This window comes from Amborella trichopoda, chromosome 7 (genome assembly GCF_054954075.1).
Source record: "Amborella trichopoda isolate Santa Cruz 75 chromosome 7, AtrichopodaSantaCruz75HAP2 v2.0, whole genome shotgun sequence".
Classification (NCBI taxonomy): domain Eukaryota; kingdom Viridiplantae; phylum Streptophyta; class Magnoliopsida; order Amborellales; family Amborellaceae; genus Amborella; species Amborella trichopoda.
The window spans coordinates 21,439,351-21,450,238 of NC_142342.1; the positions used below are offsets into that span (position 1 = coordinate 21,439,351).

The 10,888-nt window shown below is 34.7% G+C and overlaps 1 protein-coding gene across 1 annotated transcript; it reads right to left on the reverse strand.

Annotated features, from left to right (window-relative positions):
• Window positions 1-3,237: 3,237 nt before the first annotated feature.
• LOC18441102 (uncharacterized) lies at window positions 3,238-8,631 on the reverse strand. The gene is made up of 6 exons (XM_006851212.4): window positions 8,340-8,631; window positions 8,066-8,163; window positions 5,532-5,603; window positions 5,276-5,400; window positions 4,275-4,347; window positions 3,238-3,578 (listed from the first exon to the last, which is right to left on the reverse strand). Exons 1-6 carry the CDS (start codon window positions 8,620-8,622, stop codon window positions 3,474-3,476), a joined length of 756 nt encoding a protein of 251 aa, XP_006851275.1. The 5' UTR covers window positions 8,623-8,631; the 3' UTR covers window positions 3,238-3,473.
• Between the last annotated feature and the right edge of the window lie 2,257 nt (window positions 8,632-10,888).

Below are 10,888 nucleotides of genomic sequence, written 5' to 3' on the forward strand. Positions count from 1 at the left end.
TTTCTCTCTCTCTCCCCAATTGTATTCTTTGTCCCTCTCCATTGACCACGAAAAGACGCCTTATAAGGGTCAAAGCTTGTTGGGAAGGATATGCATGTATAACAAACAAATCCCTCTGTCAAAGATGCATATTTTGAGGATTACGAATTTGGGCGGCACTGGTTGGTCACCTGGGCAGCACGTCCGGTGTCGAACACACCAATTTAGGTCCAAATTGATATTTTTTACTTCTGGTGTGTTCTTTGGCCTCTTGTGAAGATCTCAGAGAAAATTTGGGTAAAAAAAGATTTTTTTACTATTTTTAATGATTGTTTTGGTAAAACATAGAAATTGCAGGATGACTTAGGCGACCACCATGTGTCGCTTGGTAGGCACACCTTGTGTCGCACAAATTAAATTTATCCAAATTGATGTTTTTTAATTTGGGTGTCTTCCTTAGCTCTTGTGAAGCTCTCAGAGAAAATTTGGGTCAAAACGAATTGTTTTACTATTTTTAATGATTTTTTGGTAAAACAGGGCAATTGTAGGATGACTTGGGTGACGAGCCCTGTGTCGCTTGGGTGGCACGCCCCATGTCGCGCAAACCAAAACTTGTCCTTATTGATGTTTTTCAATTTGGATGTCTTCCTCTTGTGACGCCCTCAGAGAAAATTTGGGTCAAAACATATTTGTTTTACTATTTTTAATTTTTTTTTGGTAAAACAGGTTGTTTACAGAAATCTGGGTCAAAACAGGGTTTCTACAGGGTTTCGGGCAAGCAAACTGATTCTGAATCATAAGGTAGGTTGTGTGAACTATGGATTTGGGATTACTAGGTTAAGTGTAATCCTAAAGGTTAAGAAAACCATAGAATTTGCCAAATTTAAAATGGGGTGTTTACAAGAATCAGTCAATCGGATAGGAGAATCGGCAAATTTTGTCTCAAAGTTTTTTAAAAAAACACTATGAATCTCTAAAAATAGTGCCTTTTTAGTTTCTAGAAGAATTTAGGACCGGTGCATTATGTACTTTCATTGCTTTATAAAAATAGGGGAATACTAAGACATTATTTTATTACCTGGATGTCTATATAATTAATCATAGTATAGTATTATAATATTGCATCAATATAATTTCAAAATATTAGAAAAAATTTTCTTATTATAAGATTAAAAAATAATTTCTTATATAAAATGAAATTAGTATCACATCAAAGTAAAAAATATTTATTAATTCGCTTTAATAATCCAAAATTATTACAACCCAACCAACTATAATATTATTTACTAAAATTGAAATTATTGATTTACATTTTATAATTATTTTAGTATATAAATAATAATAAATCTAAAATATATTACAATATCATTTAATTTAAAAAATATTATTGATAACTATAAGAAAAAATAGTGAGGGATTAATCCCACGCCGTAGGTTCTGAGAAATGAAAATTGGTATAAAATGAGTATTAACTTTGCTATAAGTTGGTCACAATTAATCTTGACTATTGAATGCGAATGGGTAGCTGCATTTAATCTATTGACCAAGCTTACGTTCAAAAGAATTTTTTTCGAACTTGTTGACACACCCAAGCTATCAGATTTGACCTCCTTGTACTATAGGTAAATGTTAGAATCCCATGTTGATATTTGATAAGGAAAAAGGCTTATCCATTTCTTAAAAGTTCGGCCATGTCTCTGCTCCGAAGAGGAAGTTTTGTATCTTTAGGTATGTGACCTATGTTAGATTCATAAGATACCACAATTTTTGGCGTTCTTTGGTATAAGGTTGAGGCCCTAAACCATCAAATTAAGGCACACAAGAGATTGATGCCAAAAATCCTCAAATTGATCATTTCGACCTCAAGATGTATGGGCGTGAGAAAAAATAGATTTCAAGTCTCAAAAATAGCGCATGAAAAAATAGATTTCAAGTCATAAAAACAATGCATCTTGTAATGCACTTTTTGGACCATCAATTTTCAAGATTTTCAAGTGTTCATATATCTACTAAATGTACACTTATTTTAAAGTTTTAAAATTTATAATTAGAAATAAAAAAAAAAATTGAAAGCATCACAAAAAATTTCGGTACTGAAACATATTTCGATGCTATTTAAAGGTGCGCTTTACTTTGATTGTTTAGGGCCTTAGCCTTATACAACCAACACTCATTTGATAATGCACACATTTCTATTATATCTCTCTTTCTTTCTCTCTCTATCTATCTCATAAAGAAAAGAGAAAAAAAAAAAAATATAAAGAATAATCTTAGCAGACCTTTTGTCGTGCAACAATCATGTGGCTCACGGATTCCATGTACAATAACTCAAAAAAGGGAAAGGACAAATTTTTTTTCTCCTAAATTCAAAACTAGAAAGAGGGTGATCGAGAGAGAGTGCAGCAGGGGAGAAAGGGGTAGGTCATGGGTTTGAGCAAATAATACTTAGGAAAAATATAAGATCGCCACCATCCATTCTTAATGCTTGAATGGGCGGTGATCCGCTGATGAGCGCACTTAGGCTGCGCCTGTGTGTATATATTCTATGGGTGTGTGTGGGCTCACTCCACACGCACATTAGATAGAGGTAAGAGTTTCTACTTATGTTTCAAGTTTTTATACATAAATTTCCATTTTTTTTGTTTATTTTTTTCTCCTCTCTCTATAGGAATGTGATATGGTTATTTTTTTTAAGAAAATGAGATATTCATGACAAGAATTCAATTCAATTTGTCCTTTTTATTACTCAAAATCTTACTTTGTACCCCCTCTAATTGTGAATTCAATTATTGATTTGATCAAGAAAAATTCATCTTCTTTTCTTTTGATGAGGTTGTAGCTTCTTTTGATCTGTCAATTGGTGTAGAAAGAAATGAAATGGCTATTTAGACTTCTCAGGGAGCAAGTTTTCCTTTCGGTAATGGCAAAATAACATTTGCATTGTACATTTGTTATAGTGCATGTACAGCTTTTATAAGTGAGAAGGCATTGGAGCCATTTTACATTACGTAAAAGTTTATATAAGGGTGAGGCCGTAAATTTACTAGATGAGGTTGTTTCGATACCCAAAAATTCTCAAATCGATCATCTTGACCTCAAGATTTCAAGTTTTGAAAATAGTGCACCTGATAATGCATTTTTTGAATCCTCAATTTTCACGATTTTTAATTATTCATAGATGTAATCGATCTACACCATTTTTGGGGCTTTAAATTTGATAATTACTGATGAAAAGAAATTTTCAGGCTATCACAATTATTTCTAGTACTGAAATAATATCTTTCGAGACTAGTTAAAGGTGGGCCTTACTTTGATTGTTTAGAACCTCAGCCTTATACAAACCACACCCTTTACATTATTCACTAACAAAATCCACCACCGCATGGCAAATTCAAAATTGGTGACCAAGGAAATGGGAGAGTGAATTCAAACAAGGCTTAAGGCCAATAATGTTTGGAACTGATTTTGACGATGAATTGATATTCTGAAAGTAATCAGTAGCTCAAAGCAAGCTGAAGGCCGAAGATTGCATGAACCAGGAACAAACCCATGATACCCGTTCCCAGCACACCATGTACACTTCGTAGTCCAGGGTTCCCCTGCATACAAAGGCTCAATTCCACTGCCAGTGAGTCGATGGTAGGTTTCGTCACCAAAAGTTTGTAAATGAATCAAAGAAGACAATTTGGAAACAAAGAGTACCAAGGTTCCTACACATCTTTCCTTCCATATAATCAGCAAAAGCTCTCCCACATACCATAGTTTTCAACTTTTTATTTTCCAGTTAATAAGAATTTATATTCACAATCTCGGTTGAAGGAGGTGGTGGCTCCTTTTGAATTGGATGGGTGTGGTGGATATCATATTATCTGCTCGCGTTCTCACATTAGACTCATTTTAAATAAGTTTAGCATATCCAATTCTTTATGAAAATTATCTAAAAAAAGAGCAAAATTGATGAATCTTAAGACATTAAATTCAGTCACTTTGTATGAGTTGAAATTCATCTTCATTACACGTACGCATGGTGGTGTATGGGAGAGCTGATCTACCAGGGTATCCAATGGAGTTAGTACAAGGTGGTGTGTAGGAGAGCATAACCCGACATAGAAGATAAGTTCAAAGATCAATGGAAAGCACTCTGTAAAACTTGCAACTAGAAAACAAAAATAACAGGATTCGGAAGAGATGGAAAATGAAATTTTCATGTAATGCCTTCAATTCTCAATGCAACTCATGATAAGCAAAACTTCTGAGAGGAATTTGAATAGTTAAAGCAGGTTCGCAATTACTACCTCGAATGATGTGGCCAAGATTGTCTGAACTGTGAGGAGCGTGAGGCCAAGTAAACCAGTAACAGCATGAGGACTGCAACCGTATCAAAAACTCAGTAATAAACACAAAAGAAAGAGAGGTATGTGGGTAAAACAAACACTAGCGCATCAAATGCCTAAAAACACACAAATTTTCATCTATTACAATAACAACATCATGATGGATGACCCCATAGAACTGCTGACTCTATAGTTTCCATTATACAAAAACAACAAGAATGATTTAATGTGACTTATGAACTTCCATCTAAACAAAACTCTTTATCTATTTTTAAAGTGTCAGATCATTAATAGCATTCTTAAAAAGAGCTATGAATCTGGAATGAAGTCTGAATTCCCATATGGAACACTGAGGGATGAACATGCTTCTTGTATCTCTCAAACTCATTTTAACCGCTAGATTTAGAATCCATAAATTTAGCAAATCTTAAAATTGAAGAATGGAACTTGAAATGCTTACACTTTCACTAGGAATGGGGAGATGGGGTAACTTCTTTATATTTTCAAATCTGAAATATCAGAGTTAAAGTGATTTTGGAAGTAGTATATTTACATTGACTACGGCTCAAATAAATAACGGACTTTATCAAAAGGTATCCCAAGAGATGAATTATTTAGCATCTCATCCATTTCTATTGATTTAATTTCAAACATTCCATCAAAGGACATGTAATGATGAGTAAGAATAGTTGATATTTTGAGTGCGGGTTGAAAAATGGGTGAAACATTAACCAGTTGATATTTTAGGTGTGATTTGATTAATTTCCTAAAAAAATGGTAACATCCGGCATCATCAAATTACCTTATAGAAAGAGATAAAACTACAATATACATTATAATCTCAAAAAGTGGGACCGGATTTTAAAATATGAAATATATAAAACTATTTTTAAATTCTGAAAATAAAACATAATTTTGCTATAAATTTCTACACAATTAATTTGATGAATGACATTTATTACCTTTCAAAGATGGGCTTATCTGAAGTGAGAAGGGACGTAATTCCCCCGGTTGCGCCCACCACGACAAAGAAGAACATGCCTCCTAACAATTTAGGGTGCAAGTCCTTTGCTTTGGCCTTCTCTTCCTAGCCAAAGAATAAATGTTATTTTTGTGAATTCCTTTTTTCATGAGGGACTGCACGGCAATAAGTCAATCGGCTGACTCATCAAAACCGTGTTCTTGAGATAAAGAAAACAAATGCATGAAAATACTTACCAAGTCATCAGAGTATTTAATTCTGAAACCCAAGTATGATCCATAACCTCCCATTGCCAAACAAACAACCGCCTGTAAATTAACTAAACCGGTGGTTGTTAACATGCAAAGTACTGCTCCTAACTTAAGCTCCATGAGAAAGTAATGCAATGCGATTGGTGGTATACGATAATGGTACACAACGTGAACTCCATTGTTTTTCCATACGACAGAGGGTGGAGATAAACAGTAACCAGTTATGAGCATCATTAGGCAATACAGCTAATCTCAACCATCTGCCCTAGAAGTATGATAGGGCAGACGCCAATGACGTATGATAGGTTTTTTCCACTCTCAACACTAGAAGATCTAAACAAGATAAAAGGTACAATTCAAAAAACACAATAATAAAATAAATATTACCTATATATCCCATACAATTAGGGATGGTGACGTATCATGTCCAGGTGGACCGGAAAGTGGATCCAACTTGACCTGAATTCACTCACCCTAATTAGAGCAAACCCAAAAATTAAAATATCTATGTATTGACCTATATTTATCAATGTTTGTCAAATTCACTTCGTTTCAGCCCAAGAGGCCAAAGCATTCGAATTTTAGGCCTAAACCGAAGTGAAGCGAAGCTTAGTTCTGCTGCTTCGGTCAGATTCAGGCCACATCAGTAAGATTCGGGTTTGCTTTGGGGCGAACCTTCGGCCTCTTCGACCTAAATAAAGAAATCTCTATTATTATTTTTTCTTTTTTTGAAATTTTTATTTTGAATTTTTCATTATTTTATATATTTTGATATATAAATATCTAATTTATTTATATATATTTTTTTTTAAGAAATCCGACGTCTTCACTTGAATCTGCTGAAGCACCGAATTGCTTCATTTTTCTCAACAAATTGAAGAAGATTCTGAAGTGAATCAGACAACATTAATATTTATATACATTTCATATTTTGGGACCCAAAAAATATTACCGGAGCCGGACCCCACCGGACCCGAATAGTGTTCGGGTCCAAGATTTGGACCTGGACCTGACCTGCTGGGTCCAATTTTTGGACCCACACCCGAACCTGGATCGTGTCTACCCCTCGGGTCCCGAGTTCAATCCAGGTCCATTGCCACCCCAATATATAATTATAATCCCCATCAATGTAACCTTAAAGGAGAAAGTTTAAATAAGATTTCGACCTTAAAATGAAGAATTAAGGTGCATCGGAAAAATCTATTGTGAAATGTTGTTTTAAAGTTGGAAAACCCTCTAATTGATTATCTCGACATCCAGATGTAGGAATATTTAGAAAGAAAAAAGATTTTGACTCCCAAAATGGTGCATTTTACATCACATTATTTGAATTATCCATTTTCAAGTCTTTCATATGTTTATAAATCTACTTGATTTACTATTTTTGGAGTCTGAGTTTGGTATGCATGAAAATACTTTTGTGGAAGTATTTTCACATAAAAAAACTCCCCCATGTGATTAGTTGGAAAAAAATTTTCACACCAATTGGCTACTGATTGATATAAAAAAAGACTACGTTGAGACCAATTGGTGTGTAAAAGCTCCCACACCTAATCACATAAGAGAGTTTTTTCACATAAAGATACTTTCATAGAAATATTTTTAGGCGTATGAAACGTGTCCTAAAATTTTATAATTAGATATGAAAATAAATTCATAGGCTATCCCAAGAATTTTTTATACCAAAATTATATCTTATCATAAAATTTGGTGGTACACCTTGCCATTTACAACCTTACCTTATGTAAACCACACCTATGTCTAAATATTATGAGCATATCCCTTTTTTTTATATAGAGCCCAGGCCCTCAACAATCAAATTAGAACCTATTTCAAAATTTTCACTAGAAGAGGTTGTTTTGATGTTCAAATATCCTCAAATTGATCATCTCCGCATCAAGATGCATGGACATGAGAAAAAAATGGATTTCAAGTTTTGGAAATAGTACAACTTATGACACATTTTTTTATCGTCAATTTTCAAGATTTGCAAGTTTTTATAGATCTGCTTGATTTACGCTATTTTTTATGCTTAAAATTTTATAACTAAAGATGAAAATATAGTTTAATTCTATCACAAAACTTTGAAACTATAATTTCCCATACTATCTGAAGGTGAGCTCTAATTTGATTTTTATCCCTTTCTTTATTCCCATTATGCCCTCACTAAAATTGAAGTAATAGAGATCTTATGACTTCGGATTTCCAATGCCTGGAGTCATAACGTAGCAATGGTAATCCAATGTTCCAATGAGGCGACCTCGTGACTTCATATATTGAAAATTTCAAAGTTCGAAGGTAACCTTTCAAATTCAGACATCAAAAATCCATATTTTCAACATCCTAAGTGGAGATAAAATGGAAATAAAAATCTGACCTAGGGGTGCACGCGTAAGGTTTAAAAATTGAGTGAGATTTTAGTAATTACGGTAATTGTGTGAGATAAACAGGTAATTTTCTATTTAAAAAAACAAAAAAGGAAAAACAGAAAATCCCAAAACAAAAACGAAGGAAGGAACCATGTTTCCAGGGTGACCCCAATGAAGAAGCCCATTGGGAACGTCCCATGTCTTCACTGTCTCAGCAAACGGCCCAAATACCGCCCTTGCAATCTCAGCTGCCAAAATAACCCAAAATCAAGAAAGAGAAAGACAACATTCTTCCCCAAAATCAAGAGAGAGATTTTTCCCACAAGAGAAAGAATCTGGAATTGCATTTCCAAACCAGAATCACCATTCCATGGACGAGAGAGAAAAAGTAAACACAGTGGACTTGTGTAGGGGAGAGAAATACCTCCTGGGAGTGCTCCAATAAGAAGGAGAGGGAGTGGTGCAAAGGACAGAAGCAACAACTCCTTCCCTCCTCTTCTTTCTCTCTCTACCTCTCTGCTCGGTTCTTCTTCGTCAGAAATGGAAGCTCTGATACATTTGGCCCTGCAACTCCATCTATGCGGAGGAACCCACTTCTGGTTCGGGTAGAAGCCACCATTTGAGGGTCTAAAATTGCAGGTAATAAAGAGAGGATTAGGGTTGAGAAGAGCCCCCACAGTGGAGCTCATCACCATGGCGGATTGCATTGTGACTGTGGGTAAAGTGTACTTTCTCTCTCCTCTTCAAGCAGTCTTCTTCGGCGAAGAGATGTCTAACAAGAAGATCATGACAATAATGCCCTTGATCTACGTTCACATAGACTATTTTGCATCGGGGTGCGGTTTGTATAGAGTTTAGGCTCTAAACAATAGAATTAGAGCCTACCGTCAAATAGTATCGAAAAATGTGGTTTTAATATTGAAAATCTTTGTGATAGCTTTACAATATATTTTTATATTTATTTATAAAGGTTTAAAGCTTCAAAAGTAGTATAGATCTATAGATCTATGAAAACTTGAAAATTTTAAAAATTGACGGTTAAAAAATATGTTACAAAATATACTATTTTTCAAACTTAAAATCTATTTCTTTCTCATGTCCATACATATCGATGTCGAGATGATCGATTTGAAGATATTTGGGCATCAAAACAACCTCTTCTAATGAAATTTTTGATGTAGGCTCCAATTTGATTGTTTAGAGCTTGGGCACTATATGAACTTTTCTCTTTTGCCTATGGGTGTATTTTGTATAGAGCTGAGGTTCTAAACAATTAAAGTGAAATCTCATTTCTCGATACTATTTGAAGGTGGGCTCTATTATGATTGTTTAGAGCCTCGATTACGTACAAACACACCCTTCTTCTTGTCATGGTTCATAATAGAGTACAGTTTGTATAGAGCCTATGCTCTAAACAATCAAATTAGAACCTACTTTCAAATAGTCTCCGGAAATGTAGTTTTAACGCTAGAAATTATCATGATAGGCTTAAAATAAGTTTTCACCTTTATTTATAAAGTTTAAAGCTAAAAAAATAGTGTAGATCGCCAGATTTATAAAAATTTGAAAATATTGAAAATTGATAGTATAAAATGTATTATTTCCAAAACTTAAAATCCACTTTTTTCTCATGTCCATGTATCGTGATGTCGAGATGATTAATTTGAAGATATTTGGACATCAAAACAATCTATTCTAATGAAATTTTTGATATAAGATTTAATTTGATTGTTTAGAGTCTTGGCTCTATATGAACTTTTTCCAGCTTAAATGGCAACGGCATAAGTGTCCAAAGATTTAAGTTGGAGAGGCAACCATGATATTTTGGCATTTTATGAAATGATTAGGACTGTTCCTCATAATCGGTATTGGAAGGGCCGTGCTCTTCAAAACCTAAGCTTTTTGGGGTGTGCGTGGACGGAGAAAAGCCAAGAGAGTTGCTTTCCGACCACGGGGACTCTTTTGGATTGTTTGTTAGTTAGATGTAGATTATGATCCACAACAACTATGTGATCAAGAGGCTCATTACCGTCCAATGAATGAGCTGGCAGTGAAAAGAGACTGGAATCCATTAGGCCCCACATTCATAATTCTTCCACACTCTCTCTAGAGAGAGTGGAATCCAGGGCACCACGTTATAATTGTTCCGCTCTCTCTCCATCGCCATAGAAGCCTATGATTCGGCAGTGATTACGACAGGCCTATTGACTTTCAGCAGATAGAATCTAAAATTCCATAAAGAGGGGAAAGAAATGAAGCATACTAGACAGAGGGACTTATTTCTACGTTCTAGGGAAAAATTTGGGGAAATATCATTAAATGGCTCAAATTATGTTACAAAACCACCGGGGGCTCAAATTATGTTATAATATCACTAAAGGGCTCAATTTATGCTACAAAATCATCCTTGCCAAGCTACCTTCCTAAAGGGAATTACTGAGATTGTGCTCATGGCAAATGAGCTCATATCCATGTTTCGTCGTGCAGCAGCAAGACCCAATATATGATTTGAGTAATACCTATGATAGAATTTCCTTGAAGTTTAGACAAGATGAGTGCTTTGGCGTTTTCACCAACTTTATAAACTGGGTTCGTCATTGTGTTACTTCACCTAGGGCATCTTAAAGACAAAGAGGCATAAGTCCAAGGTGACCATTATCCCCCTATCGGTTTTGTACTGAATATGGATCTCTCAAGTGGATAGTTGCACATGTGATCATGATGCAGATCAGGATGATCTCTGAATGAAGATCGACCAGATCCAAACCACAAACTGGTTATTAAAAGATTTGATAAAGAGGGGTAAATTAAATTCTATTCTAAGGGAAAATATGTTCAAAATGTGCAGATCACAGAGCCAACTTTGATCTAGAGAGCACAAAATACAAAAATGAAGCAGATAAAAGGGTCCAAAATCTATTAAAGTGACTGAAAATAAAAAGAAGAAAGGATGAGAAGAATACTTGGCTAGGC